The 24363-nt window shown below is 46.5% G+C and overlaps 1 protein-coding gene across 1 annotated transcript; it reads right to left on the bottom strand.

Moving 5' to 3' along the window:
- Positions 1–21813: 21813 nt before the first annotated feature.
- Positions 21814–23982, bottom strand: Csf2 (colony stimulating factor 2). The gene is made up of 4 exons (XM_051181550.1): positions 23790–23982; positions 23644–23691; positions 22834–22959; positions 21814–22115 (listed from the first exon to the last, which is right to left on the bottom strand). The coding sequence occupies exons 1-4, from the start codon at positions 23937–23939 to the stop codon at positions 22008–22010; spliced, it is 432 nt and encodes a 143-aa protein (XP_051037507.1). The 5' UTR covers positions 23940–23982; the 3' UTR covers positions 21814–22007.
- Between the last annotated feature and the right edge of the window lie 381 nt (positions 23983–24363).

Here is a 24363-nt window from a genome sequence, read left to right as displayed (position 1 = left end):
TAGTCTTTCATCAGTTGATAGGCACTTGGGGTGTTTCCCTAAAGCAATGGAATCTCACTATAGAGGCTGTAATCAGGCTTCTGACTCATATGCCTAGGGGTCAGGTTTGTCCATGGCATTTTGAGATAGTCTTGGGAATGCCCCCACAAGATTGGGGCATCTCAGGCCTTCCTTGATGAGCGAAGAATTGCTACAAGCTATTGGAAGGTCTTCAAAAGACAGCCACTGCTGTCAAGTCTTTTTAGAGTTAGTTGGCTTGTGCTTAGAAAGTTGCTTAATGTGTAGCCCATACCCAGTGATCTTTTAGAAAACTCTAAAGGACCTTCCTAAGGACAGCTCTCAGGGGCTCAGCTGGGACCATGGCAAAAACAGCATGACAGCTTAATTGCTCCTCCTACCTAATCCTGCTTCAGGCCTTCCTTTTCCACAGGACCCAACCACAAGAGCTCTTTATATTAAAGGTCCTGTATGACTCAGAGTCCACTTCCGACAGCACCTAATCTATACCATCTCGTTCCAAGAATGATTGGGAGGGAGGTGGGTGCCAGCAAGGTTGGGGTCTTAAGCTGGACTCATTCCCTATCTGGCTATCAGTGAGGCCCCATCCCGAGGTGCAGCTGAAGCAGCCTCTGCTGCAATTGTTAAAACTTTCACCCATGTTAAAAGATGAGGTAATAGCTCATGAGTGGCCCCAGGTGTTGGAAAACTACAGGGAATTCCCTGCTATGAAGATAATGGTATTGACAAATTTAACTGAGTCTCAGGAAAATATAATGGAGATATTAGAATAATCAATTGCCAATGAAAATCTAAGTATGAAAGGTCTCATCAGTGCTGGGAAATGGCTCTAACCTCTTACAGGAGAGAAGAAAAGGCTGAGAATCAAGTCCAAGACTTGTCAATAGCAATGTCCATGTCTGGGACATTAGTTTAAGTGCATACCCCATGTCTTCCAATGTTGGAAGCTTGGTCTCTGGAAGGTGATGGACCCACTAAGAGGTAACTAGGTCACTGGTGGCGGTGCTGCCCTTGGAAAGGGTTGCTACTGGTCTTGTGGAGTGAGTCATTTGTTCTCACATGCGTGAGCTGTTAAGCAACAACATGCTTTATCCATGAAGCTCTCTCTTTCCATTTGGCTTCCTGTCTTGTCACGTGTTCGCTTCTTGTTGCACACACTCCAGCCAAGATTCCAACCACCATGATGTAATGTAGTTGAGGGGGTCCTGCCAGCACTAGCACCATGCTGCTTGGACTTGAAGCTACCAAAGCTGTGAGATACAGTTCTTTTCTTTACAAAATATGCAGCTCCAGATATTTTGATATAGCAGCAGAAATGGGCAAACTATACTACTCCCAACTACACTCCCATGTCAAGGACAGAACCTCCATTGAGGAAGAACAAGAGCTTTACATATGACCTAGGAAGTCCTGCTGTACTGAAAATCTTGAATCTGTAGACTCCTCCCAAACCCCAGAGCTTCAGAAATACCTTGTTCAGCTCTCTTAAGAAGGAGATCTCCTATTGTTTTATAAAGAGAATGAGGAGCCATCTGTCTTCTGCTCCTTCCTCTCCTCTTAATCACTGGGCCAGGTCACCATAATGAAGCTGTTTGTGTGGATTGAAGTTCTAATTTGCTGTGATAAATACAATGACCAAAAACAACTTGGAAAGGAAAGGATTTATTATCATACAGGTTACCATCCATCATTGAGGAAAGCTAAGGTAGGAACTTAAGGTAAGGTCTTGGAAGCAGGAACCCCAGCATTGATGCTAACTGGCTTATTCTGTCTTTGAGGTTGGTTGCCTTATCATCCCAATCTGGTGCTGAAGACCTGAAGGGTTTTCAGAGAGCCACTGGTCCCTAGTCAGTGAAGGGAGTTTAGAAACACCTGCTTTGATATCAGTAAAGGAATCTGCAGCAACAATGACATAAATCAATTTGGCTGCAAGATGGAAGGCCTAGCAAGCAAAAGGCAAGTGGTCTTTGGTTGGTCATGTTCTTTTATTTTTTAATGTATATTTATTATTTTTTTCTTATTTTACATATCGATTCCAGTTCCCTCTCCCACCCTCCCTCCCATGTCCCCCCAAACTCCCTCCCATCCCACCCACCCTCCCACACTCCACATGTAGGGTGATGCCTTCCAGGAGGGATCATCAAAATCTGTCAAATCATTTGGAGTAGGGTCTAGGCCCTCCCTCCTGCCTCTAGGCTAAGGGAGTATCCCTCCATGGGGAATGTGCTCCCAAAGTCCTTTCATGCACCAGGAATATATCCTGGTCCCACTGTCAAAGGTCCCTTAGACTGCCCAGGCCTTCTAACTGAGACCCACGTTCAGGGGGTCTGAGTTGGTACAATGCTGGTTTCCCAGCTATCAGTCTGGGGAATCCATTAGCTCCCCCTTGTTCAGGTCAGCTGTCTGTGTGGATTTCTGTAGCCTGGTCTTGACCCCTTTTCTTATCACTCCTCCCTCTCTGCAACTGGATTCCAGGAGTTTGGCTCAGTGTTTAGCTGTGGGTGCCTGCTTCTGTTTCCATTAGCTACAGGATGAGAGCTCTATGACGGCTCTCTCAATTATGGTATCTTTTCATTTATTTATTTATTTATTTATTTATTTATTTATTTATTTTGCTCTCACCTATTCATCCCCAACTCAATCTTACTGGTCTCATATGTTCTCCTCTCTTCCCCTTCTCTTTCTAACTCCTGCCCCCCCAACTCCCAATATGCTCAGAAAATCTTGTTTCTTTCCCCTTCTGTGAGGGACCTTGTATGAATCTCTTAGGTTCCTCCTTGTATCCTAGTTTCTCTGGCAGTGTGAATTATAGGCTGGTGATATTCTTTTGATCTGTTACAAGATTGCCCACATTTAGAGTGGCTCTTCCCAAGTCAGTGAAGGCTATCAGGACAATTCCTCAAGTAAGATGATTGGGTGATTCAAAACTGTTGACATTAAAACCAACTATCACAATTGATGATGGGACAAAGGACTATAAATGGAGGAAGATGCGCGCATCCTAGCTATCAAGTACCAGCACAAATTGAGAGGAAATGCATTAGACTGGATTCTGGACCAATGGTCAAATATAAGTCTGTATGTCAAAACTTACAGTTATGGAAGGACTACAGGGTTTAAAACTAAAGCAAGGCCCAAGGAGAAGGTATGAACATTAATACAATGGCTCCTAGAAGCATGGGGGTGGCACTCATTATGTCACATAGAAATGCCAGAATTGCTATAGTAGTATAAATTACCAGGAATTGGTGTGCAAGAGTAAATATACTCAGCAAGGCTGAAAAAAATCTGAGGGTCTAGAAAAACAAGAAGGAATGTTTTAGAAAGAACAGCATCAATATTGCTTTGAAGTAAAGTTCTCTGCAAACCAGTATCTACAATAGGACAGGTCTTCAGAGAACTAGTATCACTATTAGTGATAGGAAGATGGGATTCTGAAATAACTTGTGATCATGGTATCCATGTAGGTAGCCTGATTATAAGTGACAAGGTTAGAGTGGTAACATTGAGGGCCTGACTCACAGCAAGTTATAAAGTTGGTTCATGGAACACAGCATCCTTAGCACCAAAACAGATTAGAGACCAACAAGTAACTATTCATTCTTTCTAAATTTTTAATTTAGTTATTTATGTGAATGAATGTTTTGCCTGTGTCTATGTATGTGTGCTGCATACATTCCTGCTGTTCATGAGAGTCAAAAGAGGGCACCAGGCCCCCTAGAACTAGAGTTATGAGTGTGGATTATTGTGAGCCACCACGTAGATGCTGAGATTTAAACTTGGGTCCTCGACCCCATAGAGCCATCTTTCTAGCTCCCAAACTACTTACTGTTTGCAATCAAAATTATAGGTGATATGATGATTAGTTTTATTCTTCAACTTAATGCAACCTAGAGTCACCTTGAAGGAGGGTCCCAATGAGGGATTGCTTAGATGAGGTTGACCTATCCATGTTTTCTGTCACTGGGTTAACTGAGATGAGAGGAACCACCCTGAATGTGGGCAACACCATTCCTTGGGGTTGGGTCCTGAACTATATAAGAGTAGAGAATGTGAACAGAGTGTCAGCCATCTGTTCCCTTCTGCTCTTGACTGTGAATGTGACCAGCCTTCTTAAGCCCCTGCCATTGTGACTTCCCTGATGCCATGGGTTGTAATCTGGAATTGAGAGCTAAAACCCTTTCTCCCCTAAGTTATTTTTATCATGTGGTGGTTTGAATGAGAAGGGCCCCTGTAGGCTCATATGTTTGAATGTTTAATTCCTAATGTTTGGAATTGCTTGGGAAGGGTTAGGAGGTGTGTCCTTGTTGGAGGAGGTTTAAAAGCCCATGACATTCCCAGTTAATTCTCATTCTCTCTGTGTGTCTCTCTGTCTCTGTCTCTGTGTCTCTGTCTCTCTCTGTGTCTCTCTCCCACTCTCTCTCTCATGCTTGTGGATAGAGATGTAATCTCTTAGCTACTGCTCCAGTACCATGTTTACCTGCTGCTATGACCCCTACTATGATGGTCATGGATTTACCCTCTGAAATTGTAAGCCCAATAAACCCTTTCTTCTGTAAGTTACCTTGGATGTGGTGTCTTATCACAGTAGCAGAAAAGTAAGTAACATAGTAATGTGAGTTTTTGTTTTGTTTTGTTTCTTAACTACAGCAACAGGAATGAAACTAGGGCAGATAATCAATCCAGACACCCCAATGAAATATCCCCTTTGGTTAAAGAATCAACCAGGTCTCCCAAAAATGAGAGAGAAGGCCTATATAGTCACAAGCAAGCAGGCATAAAAATGTGCCATTTTTATGTGGCCATTTACTTAGGTATACATGCATGCTCAGAAAAAAAAATGGCCAAACATTTTGATGGCCATGGAGCACAGAAGTTGAGTTGACATTATTACCTGGAGACTGCCTTGGCATTGTGACTCTCTTGTTTGAGTTGTGGGTATGTATGTGGGCTGAGTAAGGGGTGGATTCCTGACTGGAATTATACTCAGAACTATCTGCCAGCCCATAAGCACTCCCAATAATATAACACAGAAATACATTTTGGTAACTAGTACAACTCCTACATTGAGCTCTCACCTATTTATTCTTCTTCTAGTTAAAGAAATAAATAAAACACAATATCCCATCTTGGAGGTGCTGGCAGCAATAAGTGACATCATTAAGGACCTAAAAATGGAGCCCACTTAATTGACCATCAACATCTAGAGCAATCTTGGAATATAATAATGGGCTGGTTCCTATCCATCAAAGTGTAGCCAAGATTGTATAAGTGTGCTTCCCAGATGTTGTGTATTTGCCACAGTGTATGAACCTGGCCTTAGGCAATGGAACAAGTGGTCCCTGGTCTGGTGACATGATTCTTTTCTATTCATGCTGGATATAATTTGCATTCACTCGGGACAAAGAAGTTTACATTTCTAGGGTAAAGTTGATTCTCTTGACCTTTGTTATAAGGTTCTAAGTGGGCTGAGCTTTCTGGAACTTCCTTTAATATCCTACTGGTCTGGCCTAACAATAGCACTAGACCAGTTGAATAAAATCCGTGGCCATGGCAAGACAAAGGCAGTCCAGGAGATGAGCCCTTTGGATACCAGAGCCTGCCATATCAGGAAGTTATTTAAAGATTATGGTCATGGATCCTGGAGCATGCCAGGAAATTTCCCAAGAAGCATGAGGCAAATTATGACATCTTGTGTTTCCCTTCTTGAAGAAAGGACAGCTGTGCATGTCTTCTGGGCATGATATAACCTATTACAGAGGTTAATAACCTGAGGTGATTACTCTGACCCATATACCTGGCAGTTACATAAAATTCTGTAGATGGAAGTTTCTGTCCCACCCCATCCTGCAGCCATTCAGTCTCAAATAAATGCATTGAGGCTTACATTAATTACAAACTGTTTGTCCTATTGCTCAGGCTTATTACTAACAAGCTCTTACAACTTAAATAAACCCATAATTCTTACTTGTGTTTAGCACATAGCCTGGTACCTTTTATTAGTAAGGCATTCTTATGTTGCTTCCTCTGTGTCCTGCTGAAGAGTATGTCTCTCTGCCTTCTTATTAGCATTCTTCTAGTCTGGTAGCCCTGCCTGGATACTGACCTATCAGCATTTTATTAAACCAATATCAATGACAAGTTTTTTACCATGTATAAGAGCATTATCCCACATCAAATCCTGCCACCTTTGGGTGGATACCCAGGCAGGAAAGGTCTCTGTAGTATTTCAAGGCCCTGGTTCAAATAGTTTTATGAGTGGGCCACAAAGACAACTGATTCTATGCTAAAAAGCACCCACATCTATATTGGAGATTATACACCTTTTTGGAAAATAGCTCCTGTCAGACATATGAGTCCTGGTAAATTCAAAAGGCCAGATGTAGTGTCCATATAACAAGAACTACTCATGGTAGGTTCCTCTCAGAGCTACCAAGTGCAGCAACAGTTAATCAGAGCTAGTAATACATTTGTGCTCAACATCAACAGGATTGGAGATAGTGCGTGTCACACAAGACCCATGCTATCCATCTCATGACTCCCAAAATTTCTTCCTGGCTCATATCTATGGCTTCATGATGTATCTCATAATGCCAACTAATGAGGGCCATGTACACATTTACAAATGCATTCAGATATAATACTGAATCTTGAAGAGTTCAATAAACTATTTGATTGTTAGTCAACTAGCTCTATCATCTTATAAACTAGAAGAGTCAATGAGTTATTTTTACAAAAATAAACACACATTCCAGGTATGGGTTTGTGACTTGGACCAAGAGGTCATTCTTCAGTGACAGGGTCCTGGGAACAGGGATCAGGGCATCAGAAGATAAGGAGACAGATAAGTTTGGGACAAGGAGGTCTTGCCAAAGTTATGCCTTATACCAAGCAAGCTTATTAAGAAGTACAGCATCTGGTATATATTTCCATAGAAGAAATGGGATGAAAATTGTAGAAACCATCACACAATGGAACTAAATCAAACAATGTTACATAAGGGGAACATAGGGTATTCAAGAACATTACATATGGAGCAGCCTTGAGACTGATAACCTTAGCCCCATGTGGTAGGAAGGATTAGGTTCTCAGGATCTAGAACCATAAGCCATTGTCATCTCTGTCCAAGCACATTCCTGGCTTAACAGAAGGTACACAGTTGCTTTTCCATTGTTCAAGTCCTCAGGCTATCACTGGCTCTGCCAAGCATGTTCCTTCTTCATACATCAGAGCCTCAGGAAAAGCCTCAGTTGATCGGCCCAACCCTCTACAGGTTTGCCTTCCTCTGCAGGGACTTAGCCAACGCCACTGTGCAGGGGCTTTCAAAGCTTTTGATCTGCTAGTATAGGACTCCACGTAACACATCAACATTGAAGGTGAGAGTACAAAACCATGGGATTGCTGCTCACCACAGACTGTACCACATTAGTAATGCCAGTCTGAAAGCACGTTGGGCAATGACCAATGGAAGACATCATTGAAGAATGACTTGGAAGTGATATTTTACAGGATAAGAGGCTCCTCAGAACCCAGTTCTTGCTATAAATCAAATACTGTAATAGGAAGCTGTATTCTGATGGTTAGAAACAAACATCTTGGGATAGAGGCAGGAATAGTCCCTGATAGGGTCATCCCTGGTGAACCATTTGGAATATTTTGGCCTCCCATCACTGCTCTGTGGTCTTGGTTCCCTGAGAAGAAGTATTTCCACTGAAGACCAAAGAAAGAGTCCCATTAGACTATAGCTAATGCTGCTACCAGAGCACTTCAGCTTCCTTCTACCTGGGGGGAGAAGTCACCATGTAGGTGGGTGTTTAAGCTGACCAAAAGGAGGAGGTCAGGCTGCACAGTGGGAATGAAAGGGATGCATCTCCCCCCAAGGCTTCAGGGCATTGGTATCATGCATCACACACACACACACACACACACACACACACACACACACACACACACACAGGGCATTGGTATCATGCATCACACACACACACACACACACACACACACACACACACACACACACACACTGTAGAGGCCAGAGGGTGATGTCAGATGTCTTTTTCGATTGCTCTCTACTTTGTTTCATAAGACAAAGTCTCACTGAACCTGAAACTCACCAATTCAGCTGGACTGGTTGACCAGCAAGCCCCATGGTCTTCCTGGCTCTGATTCCCAGCATCGAGATTCAGGCATGTGTCAGAATACTTGCCATTTCTTTCTTTCTTTCTTCCTTCCTTCCTTCCTTCCTTCCTTCCTTCCTTCCTTCCTTTCGTTCTTTCTTTCTCCCTTCTTTTGTAAAACATGGGTACCACGGATTTGAACTCAGATTCTTACATAAATGAGACAAGCAATTTAAGTTGGTAAAGCCATCTCCCCATGCTTCCCAGTATTTCCTTTTTCTATTTGGACACTTTACCCTGAGATGAGAGCAGACCTGAGATCAGACGACTCACAGATGCTACCAGCAAGCTGCCAGTGTGAAGAAAGGCGATAAGATTGAAGGGGGGCTGGAAGAGAGAGCAGAAGGGGAAGTGACTGATATCTGGACTGATATCTGTGGTGGCCATGTAATCAGCTCTAGTTCATTACCAACTTTCCCCTTTCTAGTTTCCCCCCTCAAGAGAAGGTCAATGACATCACAGATGTTGTCAGGCTAGCTACTTAAGTTTGAGAACCCATTACTAAATTTCTGCCAGGTTATTTTTAAGCCACTGGTAGCTTGAAACCTGGTGACAGTGAAAGTACTTACATCATGACACTTTGAAAACATTTCAGGTTAGAGCATAGCACTGCTCTGGAATTCTGAGAGTTATGGGAAGGGATTACATAAAAAATTGAACCTAATAGAGTAAGGGACTAAGAGGGTCTACAAACCTCATTAGGAAAGAGAAATTGAATAGATAGTTATAGATGGATGGAATAGGAAGATCGAGTGGGGAGGGGGAGGGGAGATAGAGAATCCAGAGACAGCTAAAATTAAGGGGCATGTGAGTGGTAGTATGGAAGCCTAATGGGGGAGACAGAGTCTCAACTGGCTATCTTGTGTCACCAAATCAAGCTTCCAGTACTGGAATTGGATTATATCTAATAGAGTTGTTAGCCAAAAGGGTACCATGGGAATCCCCAAACAACCCAGGCTATTGCCAAGACTAGGTCGCTCTCCACAAACTGCTGGCAAGGCCCCATTGCTGAAGACAACATCTACACAACTCATTGAACATGGAGAAGTCAAGCTGATGCCTGCATAGAGCCTGCAACCCTACATTCCAACATCTTTGCTACAGTCAGGTACTCTGTGTGATACCAAAAGAGAAACATAAACACCAAAACCAGCCATAAACCCTTTGGTCTACAATGGTGTCCAACCTGCAAGATATGTGAGCGCAATGGTGTCATGAATCTTGTGGGAGTAATCAACCAATATCTGATGGAACCTATACCCACTGCTTGGGTGACTAACCATGAACCAGAGACTAGATTGCCTGGAAGGACTAGGGGAAACTAAATAATACTGTTCTTTACCCAAAAAAGGTGGCAATAAATGACATTTACTATTCTCATCCATCAGCCACTGACAGAGAACCTTCCTTCTGCAGCAGATGGGAACAAATAGACCCGTGTCCAGACATTATGCAGAGAGTGAGAGATCTTGGAACACTAAGCCCTGAAGGGATGTGTCCATCAAATCCTTCCCCTCAGGACTCAGGGAACCCCATGGAAGAGGAGGCAGAAAGAGAGTAATAGCCAGAGGGGATGGAAGACACCAAGGAAGCAAGGCCCTCTAAATCAACATGAGCAAAGCTCACAGGAACTCATAGAGCCCGAAATAGCATGCATAGGGCCTACATGGGTCTGCACAAGTCTTCTGCACATATAATAGCTTCCAGTTCAATGTTTTTATGGGATTCTTGAATGTGTGAATGAGTGGATCTCTAATACTTGTGCCTTTTCTTGGGCTCTTCTTTTTTTTCTGTTTGTTTTGTCCAGCTTTGATATGTTAGTTTTTTATTTTATCTTATTTTATTTTGGTATTACTCCTTAAAAGAAGAAGGAAGGAAGGAGGGAGGGAGGGAGGGAGAGAGGGAGGCAGGAAGGAAGGAAGAAAGGAAGGAAGGAAGGGAAAGAAGAGGATCTAACAGCTTATGGGATAGACTGTGGTAGGTACTAGAATATGTCACCCAGAATGCCCTTCAAGAGTCACAAACTTGTCCATGTTTACAGGCTCTATTGAAAGATGACAGTTTTTGGTAGCCATTCTTCCCTTGGAATTTCCTGAGCTGAAGAAAATGGCCACATGTGAGGTCATGCCTCCTTCCAAGGGCAACTTACATGGAATTACACATCAACATGAAGACACACAGGCTCAACTTCCTCACCCTGACATGGGGAAATTGACAGGCTGTGCTAGCTCTGGAATCCTACTCTTGGTCATCTGAGATGCTTGTCATGACTGCCTTGCAGACTGGATTCTCCTTTGTTTACCCATGACACCTCCCCTCCTTCCCATTAACATACCGGCCCTCATCTTAGGTTCAGTCTCCAGAGAACCCAGCCTGAGGCAGGCTGCTGGATCCTGAATTGAACATAAAGATCTCTTCAAAGCAGGAAAATCTCACCCCTTCCCAGGAAGTTCTTTCTTTGTTAGTGTACATATGTGCATACATGAATGCAAGCATGTGTGTGTGTTCATGCATGTATGTGCACTTGTGGGAGAGCATTGTAAACATGAAGAGTAGGGCTCCAAGAGTCTCAGTGTATCTGTCTGTCACTGTGTCCACACTTTGAACCTTCTGTGTTTAGAGACAGAACTGTTATCTGTTAATGGTGCCCCAGGCCCCAGACTGTCCCAGTGGGAGAAAAGACCTAGAGGTCATTCCAGCAGAGATTTCTTGGGTGTGGAGAGGAAGGGGAAGCTGTGAGTTATCCTGTTGTTATGTCATTTCTGATGCAGCTGTCACTCCAGCTGCCTCCAGAGCCTCTCCTCAGCTGTGTCTTCTATGCTACAAGTTCTCTACTTACCTTCCCCTTGTTCAATAAGTCACTGCCCAAGTTCCCAACTGCTCTTTCCATCTGACCCTACCAGCTCTGGCTGTCTGTCACACCTGTCTATCTGTCCATTTATCTGCCTGTCATTAACTGTCATGAACCTTTAATGTCTTATCTGTCTGCCTCCCTGTGACTTACGGGCTCTCAACCTGTGAGTTCTAAGGGAAGCATCCCTTTCCATCATGGGGACTCATCTTAGCCAGGAGACCTAGATCATGACCCTTCAATTTGCTCCTAGAGCTCCCGTGTCTGTCTGTCCATAATGCCCACAGGCACAGGAGTCTTTGGACTAGCCATGAGCCATGCACAGGCAGAGGTGTCATTCCTTCTTATCTCTGCATTGATTGGGATACACTTCAAGGAGGAGTTGAACCCATGGGTGGGTTGTTAGTGTCTACCAGATCCTCAGCCCTGACCCAAGGCATAATGGACTACAGAACTTCTACTTTAGTGTAGGTCTCGAAAAAGACCAACAGAAACAGCCTGGAGAGAACCCAGTGGAGGAAGGGACCTGGACTGACAGTCAGGGTTTCTTAGGGTGTGGGGAGAAAGGGGATGGTGAGTTATCCTGTTGTTATGTCATTTCTGACTTGGAGCTATGGCCCTAGTAGCAATTGCTGTCTCCCTGGCCACCCCTCCCAGCACATGACCTCACCCTGGCTAGAGGAAAAGGCTGGGCACGTGCCAAAATCTCTACTAGGAGAGCTTGGGGCTGCCCCAGCTTCTGGTCTGGAGGAAGTGTGACAGATTGCCAAAGAGCTGGGCTTCTCTCCATCCTGTTGCTCCCTTTGAGGAGGTTCCCAAGTGTACTAAGTGGGAAAAGAGCTAGCTGCTGTAGGCTCTATGCCCAGAGCATCCTCCTGGCTCACCTCTCACGTGGATAACAGCATCCTGTCTGTGTTCTGGGTGCCTTTGCCCCAAAGAGCATCAACCCCCACCCCCTTTCACTCATGTGAAGGTCAGAGGATGTCTTTGGTTCTCTTCTTCCACTATATGCATCTGGAGGAATTGACTTCAAGTTGTCATTCTTGGTACCACGCACCTTTGCCTGCTGAGCCATCCTGCAACCCACAAAGAACATTTCCTAAACCTTGGAAGCTTTACATTACCTCTCCTGCCCCATTTCCCTAAGATCTATTAGTGTTTTTTCAAATCACAAGAAATGAAAGGCTTATTTCAACACTGGGAAATGGCTATATCTGGAACCTAAAAGGTGAGGGGTCTCCTCAGACTTGAAGGATAGGGCAGAACCCCTCACCTGCATTGTACCTCTGGGACCAGGAACAAGATCCATAGTGGATGCTGAGGAATTGGTACCCAGTGGTGCATCTCCCTACCTTTCTGGATCTTACTTTGTCTTGCTGGAAGCCAGGTGTCGGCCATTTGGCTGAGGTACATTCCAGGCAGAAGGATCAATGAGCAGAATTGTGTCTGCCTTGTATTCTGAGACTGAGGGGTGATGTAAGGAGACTGGGTAATAAGTGGTGAGACCATGGGGGCCAGAGTGACAGAGCAGTGTCTTGTGCCAGGTCAGAGCTCACCCTGAATAAGCAGATAGCCCAGTGTGGCAGTCCCCTAAAATGTGAACACATCCAGGGTTGAGAGTCCCACAGTGCCTACTATAGTCCCTGATATTCTATAGGCATCCATAAATACTTTCAGGGTGAACAAGTGGTGGCAGCTGTGGAGAGGAGAATGGGAAGTGGGAACCTTTGGATGCCTGGGGTATCTACAATCATGAGGCAGGTCAGAGTAAGGCCATAATGACAGAGAGAAGTAGAAGGAGAGAAAAGGGGACAGGGAAGTGGGGACACCAGGACACAGTAGGGCACTGACAGGGGAGTGTGACCATCAGCCTCCCAAGAAGAACCCAGGACTGTGCCCAGGGCCTCTGTCCCTTGACCTGGTCTCTCTACACAGGATAGAAGCAAGCTGAGTTCCCTGTAGCCTCCCGGAGGATATGAGGCCTGAACCCCATGAACAAATGTCACTCAAAGCTCTGGTAATCATTCATATCTGTGTCAAAGGACCCTGTATGAACCCCTTTGATTCCCCATAAGGAGACACTGGGGATGAAAGTAGCACCTTCCTAGGCATGAGATTGGGGGAAGGGAGGAACATGAGTACCAGCAAGCCATAAACCACCCAATTTGCCTCTAGACATTGTACACCATGGTACACACATCACTTCGGCCTGTACGCCTTGCTTCCCAGGGCAGGCCTGTGGTCCCAGGAACAGGAATTCAGATTCAATCGAATTTGTGTTTTGTTTCCTAACCGTTGGAATTGTCAGAATGTAGACAGCTGAGAGAGGATGGACAGTGGAGAGGAACCTTCCCAGTGATGCTAAGGGTGCTTGGGTAGTGGCCTTAAAAAGGAGAGGAGACCTAGTGTTGGAGGAGGGTAAGCAGTGCCTAGCCAAAACATCTTGTTTATAAAAACATCCCTCAGAAAAATGTTTAGTGCCCTCTCTTAAACTTAACAGGCATATCTTGCGACCTGCCCTCCACACCAAACTCAGAACTAAAAAACAAAACAAAACAAAACAAAACAAAAACAAAAAAAAAACCGAAACACCTAGGGCCCAATACAGAATGTCCAAGGTGACTTTATTATTAGCTGTAGATGGAAACAGACTAACTGTCCATTAACAGTAAGACCGAGGAATAAGCTGTGAGGTAGTTGGCTGGTGAGATGGCTTACTTGCCACCAAGCCTGAAGACCTGAGTTCGGTCCCCAGAACCCACAGAGTTGAAGAAAATAACAGATTCCTCCCACACGTTGTATGTGCACAGTGGCACACATGTACTCTTCTCGCACTGAATAAGTAAATGTAAAAAAAAAAAAAATTAAAGTTGAGTAAATTGTGGGAGAGTTGTATAATGTAATACTATATGGCAACAAGAGCTCAGATGCAAAAGACAATATGAACGTGGTCTTCTTCCAAAATGAAGTCCAAGAATAGCAAAAGCCTTTTTATGATGGGATAATGGATATACTTTGTTCCTCTTGGGAAATGTTCTACTCTTGGGGTATTGGTTCTATGGATATGACTGTTTATAAAAAGTCTAGATTGTGCACATTTTACAGACTTTATTATACACTGGTAATCAAAATGTAAAGCAGTGTGTAGCAGCAGGCCAACATTCCCCGGGATGGAGCCAGGTGGCACGGAGAGCTCTCACAGTCCCTTGAGCAGAGGGAAAGGGACAGGGTTGCAGTTGATCATCTCAGGTTGACAGAGCCAGGCAGCCTGCTGATAACATCAGCAGCAGCAACATGAAACTGTCTCACTCCTCATATCTCAAACCACAGTTAAAAAATACCCCTTTAAGCAGCAGCTTTCCGGGCAGCTCAGGTCTCAGGGTCTCTTCACAGCAGGGAAATTGGACAGCCATTTGTGAGGGCGGGGTCTGCACCAAGTAGCCCTCCTGACGGCCCATGATGGGGGCTTCTGTGGGCCAGGCTAAGAATTCTATCTGACTCATCTCCTATGTTACCCTGAGGAAGTCCCCACCCCTCTGTGGTGTGAAGGTGGGGAGCTTCTAGAGAATGTAGGCCCAAAGACTCCCCTGGGCCAAGTCCCTGTCCAAGGGACTGCCCTCTCTGCTACTCAGCAGACCCATGCGCTATGAGCATGTGGCCTCCCTGTGCCTGAACTGGGCTCTCTCAGCCACTACTGCTTCTTGGCCCCTTATCTCAGGGTGGGCTGGCTAGGGCTGGGCCCACTCTATTCATGCTGAACCCCACTGCACATACAAGAAACATGAGATCAGAGAACAAAATTAACTCAGTGTTTCTTAGCTGTAACCGTGTGGAAGGTTCCAGTTCAGGAGCTGCTGGATCCAAAATGATTGGCATGTGCCTCAACACAAACCAGCAGCTTGATCAGAAGGCTGTGTGGATAGAGTCTGTGCTTGATCCTTGTGGCCCTGCCTCCTCCCTCCTCTCTCTCTCTCTCTCTCTCTCTCTCTCTCTCTCTCTCTCTCTCTGTGTGTGCATTCTCAAGTAAGGGACAGAAACTGATATCAGTTATCTTCTTCTGTTACTCTACACCTTGTTTGTTTGCTTGTTTGTTTTTTTGAGACAGGGTTTCTCTGTGGCTTTGGAGCCTGTCCTGGGACTAGCTCTGGTACACAGAGATCCGCCTGCCTCCCGAGTGCTGGGACTAAAGGCGTATGGCACCACCGCCTGGCTTACACCTTATTTTTTGAGACAGGTAACTCACTGAACATGAAGCTATCTGATTGGCCAGACTGGCTGGCCAAGAGTCCCCAGAATTATTCTGTCTCTGCCTCCTAGTATTGAGTTTGAAATTCCCACTACCACACCCAGCCTATTACATGAGCACTAGGGATCTGAATGCAGACCCAAATGATTGCACAACAAGCGTTCTACCCACTAAGTCATTTTCCTACCCCTATGCTCTACTGTCATTATACAGACTCATCAGGACACACACGGACACACACACACACACACACACACACACACACACACACACACACATATATATATATATATATATATATATATATATATATAATCAGGAATCACAAGAAGGGCTCAGGAACACAGCATACCCAGTTTCTATGGCTAGTTCAGAACATACAGGGCCTTGTGCTCCAGGCCACATGGGCAACCTGAAGGCTATCCGTACCTAAGGTTTCTGGGTCTGGGGGAGGTTGGCGATGCCAAATGAACCCTTGTTCTACCTCCATGTATACTCCAAGGATAGTGCTGCCTACCTGTGAAGAGCTGATTGACCTCTTCTGTTTCCAGGCTGAGTGGCATCTTGACTCCTGCCCCAGCCCTTGAAGAAGATCTGCTACATTAGCCATTGTAAGCTCACTGAACAGCTCATTTGGGGAAACTTCAGATGCTTTTGCAGATGTTAAAAATATAAATGTATTATGAGCAAGAGGAGGGTGATCCCTTGATGTCCATTGACCTTGGACGCAGCATCTCTCCCTAGACAGGCATGAAGAAAGGTCTTTTCTCACATCTTGCCTCAGCTCCAACTCTTGGCCCACGTGGGGTTATTTCAGCATGGGTATCATTGTGGGCGTTTTACAGCAGCCTCTCAGAGTTGCCTTGATAGCTTGGTGTCTGTTCTAGTTTGGATTTTTGTTGCTGTAATAAACACCATGACCAACACCAACCTGAGGAAAGAGTTTGTTCAGTTTACAGATAACAGTCCATCATTGAAGGAAACATTGCTTACTGGATTGTTCAGTTCCCCTTTCTGTTCATCCCAGGCCAAACTGCCCAGGGGTTTGTATCATCTGTCAGGTGGGGCCTCCTACATCTATGGGCAATGAAGAAAATACCCCATAGATATGCCTACAAGCAAATTGAGAGGTAATTCCTCAATTGAAGTTCTACTTCCCCAGGTGTGTCAGATGGACAGCCAAGGTTAGCCATTAGAGTCTATCCTTCTGTATCCTAGACTGACAGATTGCCCCTTGTTGTGGGTGACTCTTCCCTCCTGTGTTTCCTCTCTGTGACCACACCACATTCAAAGACTGCATGGGGCTGTCTATGGGCAGGTCCAGTTCTCAATGCCCATCATGAGCAAGGCTCCTAGGGTTGCTTTCCTGGATTTCTTAGAGACCTGTTGATCACTGTGAGAAAGAACACCCAGGAGGCCTGGGATGAATGGGCTTGGTCCTGTATTCTAGAAGGTCATGATAAGTAGTTGAGTCCCCTCAGCCAGCCAGCCCTACATTCCCTCCTGGGCTTGAGATGGGCTCAGAAAGGCCAAACATGTCTCTTCAGAGCCAGGCCTACTCTTGGGTGCCACCTACAGAAGCTACAATTTTGTCCTGACCCCTGCTCTGTTAGGGAAAGGAAGTGCCCAGGGCTTGACCCAGACAGAGTCAGGTCAAGGCTGTTTTGTGGATTCAGTACCCATCCAAGAGCCCCAGATTTTCACTAGAGCAATGTCTTCTTAAACTCTGCTGGACATGCAGGCCCACTGCTCTTGGGAATGGCACACAGCCCAGCCTGCTTCTCAACACCGCATCCAGAGCTGAGCCTACCTAGAGGGAAAACTGTGGAGCATGGAGAACCCAAGAAACCCTCACTGCAGGTTTCATGGGTGGCTGTCTGGTGACTTTGACTAAGGACTTGGAATAGCTCATCTTCTTTATGCCTATGCCTTCCCTGCTCCACCATCCACCTGCAATGCGGTTAGCCTCTCTGACCTCAGTGTCCCCTGAGCAAGCCTGATGCTCTGCAGCAGCTCGGCTTGACTGAAGCCCTGTGCTCAGTATAAGGTGTGGCCTCCAGTGCTGAGGTTCATCTTACCTTTGTAAACTCCATAGCTAAGTGACTAAGGGATTCATCCAAGGCCACATAGCAAGCAGTGGAGGTGACAAGGACCTATACTGTAAGTTCCCAATTTCTTTACAGGTGCCTCAGGCTTTGTCAGGATTTCAGGGTCAGGGAGACCATACACCAACTCACAGGAAGCTAATGAAGTGAAGGAGTAGGTCCTCCTAGAAGGATGTGCCAGCAGCCCTAACAGACTTGCCTGCTGGCTGCAAAGGAGTGGCCTTAGGAATGCTGAGTACCCATGCTGTTCACTCAAGAGCTCACAACCTTTAGGAACCAGACCAAGTCTTTCTCCAAACTGAAACTAGCCTTGACCCCTGGTCCTGCCACAGCCCTGACGCCTGATCCAGAGTCACAGGACTGTCCTCTGTGTTCTGAGATACCCAGACAAGTTTGTCTGGGCACATTTCTGATCTCTGACCTCTGTGGTATCTGATATTCCCAGATATAAATGAGAAATTGTAGCCCAGAGCCCTTTGGTAGGGATGGAAGGTGTGTGGGTGGCCTACATAGCTGGGCACAGCCTGTCAGTAGGCAGGTATTGTTTCATGACAGCTAATTGCACTTCAGGATAAGTAGAGCCTTTCCCACCCCAGCTTGTTGAAGCTCTTGTCTTAGAACTTTGGGTTATGGGATGCTATTTAAATTGTAGGGTCATCCCAGGCATCCTTGTTGAACTGTCCAAATGATTAGCATAAGGGTTGGTTCTAAGGGTGGGAGTCAGAACTTGGGAGTTCTGTCTGCCAGCACTTCAGGGCCTAAGCAAAACTGGATGTGGGGGTGGAGGATGAGAGTGTTAAGGGTCAAAGATGTGTTATCAGGCCAGGAAGTGTTGGGAGGGCTTATATAGGCCAGATGAGCGGCTTTGTTCAGTGAGATGACCCTCTTCTGGCGCTGGGAGAGCCGGGGGTGTAAGGACTCCTAAGATTTGTGGACATCCTTCATCCTTCCTGGCCAAGTCCTGCACTATGTCTAGTATTCAGTGGGTAGGCTGGGAATCCCCCCATCCCACTCTGGGCCAAGGGACAGATGGGGGTGAATCTGCGGAGCTGTCCAGGAGTTGTAGTTGAGAACAAGTAAGGAAGTGACTTAAGTCTTGTGTTTCATGTTTGGATCTGGGAGGTGGGTAGGTATCGGCCTGAGAAGGGGATTCTGGGAAAAGATCAGATGAGGGAACAGGAAGCAGTCAAAGGAGTACTTCCTGTATGGAGGACTCCAGATCAAGTGCTTCAAGATGGAAGTGTTTCACACTTCCTCCCTCTCCCTCCCAGTCCATGAAGCCCCAGACAAGGCTCTCTCCAGTATCTTCACACCCAGGCTTTATTGAAGCATGAGCACTAATAGGTTACAGATGTGTAGTCTCAGGCATTCTCCCCTGTGGCCCACACACAGCCCAGCACCAGACTCCTGTTCCTTCCCCAAGTATACAGTAAATGATTTTTGAGACTCCTCCAACCCCATTTCCTTCAGCTCAAACCCCAGGGGTATGAGCCCACATGTTGCCCCTGATCTTCTGACATGATTTCCATCCTTCCTTCTGTGGAAATGACAACTCTTCTTAAGGCTTCCTTGATCTTGGAGAAATCACTTGGCTCAATAGTACAGTCCTCTGGTGGATCTGAAGGCTGAAGGAATACATGGTTAAAGTCATCTTCTTTACTGGAAACAAAGCAAAGGGAAACTTGTCTTCTCAGCTGCAGGGCCTTGTAAGCTCCCATCTCCTAGGAAGTGACTCAGGGAGACCCTCCCAGCTTCTGTATTAGCAAGAGTATGGGCCCACCTATGATATTGAGACCTAGAGTCTGAGGACTATACAGAACTGTAGGAAGGAAGCAAAGAATGTATGCAGGCCCCACTGCTATCCCAGATAAGGTCATGAGGGTGAGCAAATAGGAGTCCACAGGACCACGCAAGCAGAGAGCAAAGACAGCACAGGTCAGTGGTGTCCCCACGTGGCCCCCTAAACTGCAGTCTCCTCACATTATAGGCTCCTCAAGGGACTCCTCAGCCCAGAAGAGGCTCCGAGGGTATAGCAATCTAGAACAGGCTTGGTTTTCCTTTTTCCTGATGAGTCAGTGACCAACCTATTTGTATTGTCTCAGACCTGCTCCACAGGAACCCTGGAAGGACACAGGCAGAGGCTCCCAGAAGTATCCTTGAATTGACACCCCCAACCCTGTACAGTTTGCTACTTCCCATTCTCCAACCTATCACAAAGAGATTTCTTTTGGTTTTGAGATGATCCCAAAGGATAACCATAGGGCTTGAATCCCTCACCTTGGAGGATGCAGGTAGTGTTCAGACAAAGGTTTGTGCCTTGCTGGACCCCAGGCAAGCAAATGGGGCCTCAAGTCCCCCTAAAAGCAAGCAGCAACTTACTTTCAGCTTCATGAAGATCTCTGTGAGGAGTTTCATGTCCTTATAAATCTTGGTTATGTGTGGGTCCTGCTTGTCACATCTCTCAGACAGCTCCTTCAGGGGAGAGGTGAAGTCCTTTGTAAACTTTTCATAGCAGAGCTCCTGAAACAGAGGTGGTGGGCCTACACAGTGACATACTACAGACACCCTCCTCACCCACCCCTGGTCACCCTGGCCTGATGGAGCCTTGGACAGAAGACTTTATGGGAGACCTGTGGATCCTGGAGGCCATGCAGTAGAAGCAATGAATTCCTCACCTCCCCTTGGATCTGGGGACTATGTTGGCATGGCAGCTGGAGAGCCTGTCAAAATTCAGCACTCAGCCACTGGCTCATCTATTGACTGAGTCAGAGGTTCAGTTCTCAAAGCCTCAGCATTTCCCATTCTTATCTCCATCCTGTTTGCTGACTGAGCCTTCCCCTCTCCCCCATCAAGCTATGGTCAGAAAGGCCAAAGATGTTAGGTGCCTCTCACTGGTATTCTAGGGTCTACTGAAGTAGCCCTGCAAAGAGAAGTTGGTCATGAAGGGTAACAGGTGTGAGTGTGTGTGGATTGATGGGCAGTCAGACTTACGTGGTATATCTTCTTCTCCTCAGTTCTTGCTGAATCTCAGCACAGAGGTCATGTGATTTTTCTGGAGAGCCATGGTAGCTACCTTCAGTTGGTGCACAATGGCTTTCTGACCCCCAAAGTACAAAATCCAGGAATCAGAGGTGACTCATAGTAAATCTGAGCTTGTCTCCTTTGACAGTATTGCAGTGGAAGGGCCCCTATATACACACATGAGATGCCTCTTATCAATGGCTTCTAAAGAAGACAGAAGGGACCTTATTGCTGGGTGAGACTTGCTTTTTATGCATTTTGATATCATACCACACTCCATGGATCCTTCTGTTCGTTGAGATTCGGGGTTGCCCTAAGAATTTGTATTCACAATTGCAAATGGTGTTATGGCCTTTTTTTTTTTTTTTTTTTTTTTTTTTTTTTTTTGCCTGAGGTGGGTGTCTGGCTGGGACTGAGCCATCATGCTGGAACACAGTGAGTGATCAATCCTGGTACCTATAGGGGCCTTAAACTGCAGACAGCAAGCTTCCTCAAGTCACCTGCAGGAAGAAGGCTGGTCCCATTGCCCAACCCCCAGCTTTGGGAACACACTTCCTGGTGGTCCTCAGGGTAACACTTTGGGGACAAGACCTTCAGCCTGGCAAAGACAGATAACTATATTTCTCTCAGCCCCAAGGCAGTGGATTTTAGTAGAAAATACCATTGAGAATAAAAATTTAATGGGAAAACAAAAACCTGTTAAGAAAAGTGCCATGGATAGCTATGCCCCAACGCACACCAAACTGACATTCTGACAGCTAAAGATTAAGATCACCATTTGGGGGAAAGTTGGGGAAATATGCTGAGCTCTGACCCCTGTGGTTTAGTTTCTTTTTCTCTGGACAGTTGTCTATTTGCTGGTTTACTTTAAGAGTAAGGCATCACTTAAGTGTAAGGGCAGAACAGAGACACAGGGTCCATGGCCTCAAGAGGGGACAGTAGTTTTGCTGGATACCAGGGTTGACTTGTTTAGACAGTGACCACAAATCCCAGAAGCCCCTTAGTTCCTAGAAACAATGACACCCCTCCTCTGGGCCAGGTCTGTGGACTGGTTACTTCAACTTCCTGGTGAACTCTGAGTCCTTTCTCTGGGGCAGACGCTCCTGAGCACCCCATAAAGCCAACAAAGGCATCTGCGTACTGCACACAGGACCTTGATCTCGCCTCCCTTTGACCATCACAGCATTAGACCTCATCGGTTTCCTACTTCCACAGCTACCCGTCCCCATCCAAATTCCTCCCCTCTTAAAAATAAACCAGATAAACCACAAACACAAGTTTTAATAATTTATTATTATGGTAAGACATCCCAAATAAATATAGCTGTGAGCTTAAATAAATAAATAAATAAATATTTTAGAAATATATAAATACATAAATAAATATTACTGGTCCCTGTCAGTAGAAAATAGCCCTCACTTGCCCCCACTGCAGTGTTGGGGGGTCAGCCTTCTCAGTACTGCCCCTGCTGTGCAGTGGCTGTGACCCACTCTTGGCCCCTTCAAGGCAGAGCTCCTGATCGCTGGCTCATTCTGCAGGAGTAACAGCAGCACTCTGAGAAGCTGGATCCAGAGCCGGCCTGGGCCACCTCATTTCTGGTTGGGCTCCCAGCAGTCAAAGGGGATGTCAAACAGAAAGTCTTTAAGGCTGTCTATGAAATCTTCAAATGCGGTGACTTGTGTCTCACAGTTATCTTCCTGGAGGGGATGGGAGGGAAAAAAAGCGCTTGAGTCTAGGTGAGTAGGTGACACAGGGAAGCCGCTCTGTATTTCTTTGTGCCACTGAGAACTCAGAGGCCAGAAGCCCATTTGAAAGGATCAGGTGACACTACCGCTGCCTGTGTGCTGCCTAAGGCAGGGCAGATCTGCCAACGGCATCCGGGGCTTGTGCCCTAGCAGAAGGTCTGCCTCTGTTCTTTAGATTAGTTGGGCAGCCTCTTTGGGTCCAGGTGAAAGGCAAGCAGCCAACCTGAGGGCATCTCCTCACCTACAAAAAGGCACAGGGCTCACTCTTCCATGAGGAAGGAAAAGGGGAATGTTTGGAGTGTCTGCCCCTTCTAGGAGCCCCATCCTTGTATCCATTCAGTACAGGCACCCCATGGGGAAGTCTTGCCAGGAAGTGGTGCCTAGGAGCTGGCTCTTCTCCTGGGCTTGGGCAGGCTCTGAGTTTCCTTGGGTTTGCCTCACCTCTGACCTCATGACTGACAATGACAAGGGCAGGTAGCTCCTGCTGAGGGAAGCAGAGGGCTCTGCTGCTGTTCAGCTGAGCCTCTAGGGATGAATAGGAGCCCTGGCCTGTTCTGAGGGGCTCCTGTGAAACATCTAATGACACAGAAGCCACTTGTTGGGATCCTCACTAGCTCCACCCTCCCAGACTAACACATTCCTGCCCAGCGCCCTTATGCTGTGCACTCACCGGGGTTTCGGGGCAATTCTTCTGGTAGTGGCTGGCCATCATGTTCAAGGCACCTGTGAGTTTGGTGAAGTTGCCCCTTAGGCCCTTCTGATATAACCTCAGGCGGGTCTGCACACACGTTGGACTCTGTGAAAAGTACCCATCCATTGATAAGCTGCCCTCTCTCCACCCCTTTCTGTCCCCACTAAATGGCACAGAAAGGGGCTAGTCATAACACTGTCTGACCACTGTCCTTCTCCCTGGCTGGCCCAGGCTGCCCTCAACTGGCACAACCACATTTCATAGACGGTTACCTCAAGAGGTCCGCAGTCCTGAGCTCCCCAACTTTACAAGCAAAGGCTGCTTGCTACCTTTCTAGAAGGGGTTAGATAGGGTGGGGAAATCTCCCAAACCTCTTTGTGGATAAGCATTGTTCCAGAAAGCCCTCTGTGCCCCTCGATAGTCAATATCCTCTCTCCATGGTCACAGGGTACAGTGAAGACTCCAAGGCAACAAGACCATCTCATAAAGTGACTCTCACCTTCCCATCATCCCCTGCAGATACCTGACCTTTGAATGCTAGCTCTGCTCAAACTTATTGCTCAGTTGATAAAAGAGTGTGCATGACTGCCGCAGGGGCATGCCCATGGACAATAAAAGAGTGTACGTGACTGCCACAGAGGAATGGCTATGGACATTTTGACTACCCAGACTCTGCCCCCTCCCCCTTGGCAGTCAGCGGACAGGGAAGAGTTAAGACAACCTTGTAAGGGGCTGTTTAAAACAGTCCTTCAGGGACCCGTGAAGCTCCATCAGAAAGAAGCAGCTTACCTTGATGGAGAACTCTTTAGAGACCATTTCTACTTCCACACCTTCATTCTGTAAAGGGAAAGTGCCATGTTACCAAGCTGATAGGCAGGGCCAGGCAGGGGGCCAGCGGGCAGCCTGGAAACAGCCAAACTCTCTCCCTCACTCACCTCCACGACCGGGGTGTCATTCAGGAAGCTCAGGGCTTCTTTAATGGCATCTACATGCTTCCAAGGCCGTGTGACAAGGGCAGGTGAGCGAGTGGGTGCAGAAAAGCTACAGACCACAATGCCAAGGAAAAGTAAGATCTGCAGCCACATCCTCCTCAGGACCTTAGCCTTTCTCTCTGAGTACTGGGCTCACTGCAAAAGAGCTCTTATATACACAGTTAGAGGAAATGATTAATGGTGACCACAGAACTCCAGGGGGGTGGGGGAACTACCTGAGTTGTGGAATCTCCTGGCCCTTATCAGCTACACATGGGGCTAGTGAGCCTTCCCTCAGGTTGTCAGGCTTGGGGGTTTTCATTAATGAGCCTTTCCAAGAACTGGCAGCCCACCTGCCCCTCTTGCTTGAGGGCCTCTCCTGCCCTGCCTGGGCAGTCTGACCCAGCCTCTGGCTATCCTCTCCTTCTGAGGGGCCTCTAGGCAAATTTGAACTTCCTGGCCTGGAGTGGCTGGGGCGGGGCTTGGGAGACACCAAGTGGGGCTCCTGCTTCCATGCCTCCTGCTGTCCCTGGAGGCC

Source organism: Phodopus roborovskii, unplaced genomic scaffold, assembly GCF_943737965.1.
Source record: "Phodopus roborovskii unplaced genomic scaffold, PHOROB, whole genome shotgun sequence".
NCBI classification, from domain to species: Eukaryota; Metazoa; Chordata; class Mammalia; order Rodentia; family Cricetidae; genus Phodopus; species Phodopus roborovskii.
Note: the sequence above shows the minus strand (reverse complement) of the source record. Positions and strands in the feature narration are given on the sequence as shown.

Excerpts from the sequence above, each read along its gene's own strand:
- Csf2 (XM_051181550.1), bottom strand. The coding sequence starts at position 23,939 with ATGTGGCTGCAGATCTTACTTTTCCTTGGCATTGTGGTCTGTAGCTTT. Across the intron at positions 23,692-23,789 it reads ATGACACCCCGGTCGTGGAG|AATGAAGGTGTGGAAGTAGA; the intron begins GTGAGTGAGGGA and ends TTCCCTTTACAG. Across the intron at positions 22,960-23,643 it reads CTAAAGAGTTCTCCATCAAG|AGTCCAACGTGTGTGCAGAC; the intron begins GTAAGCTGCTTC and ends TACTTTTCACAG.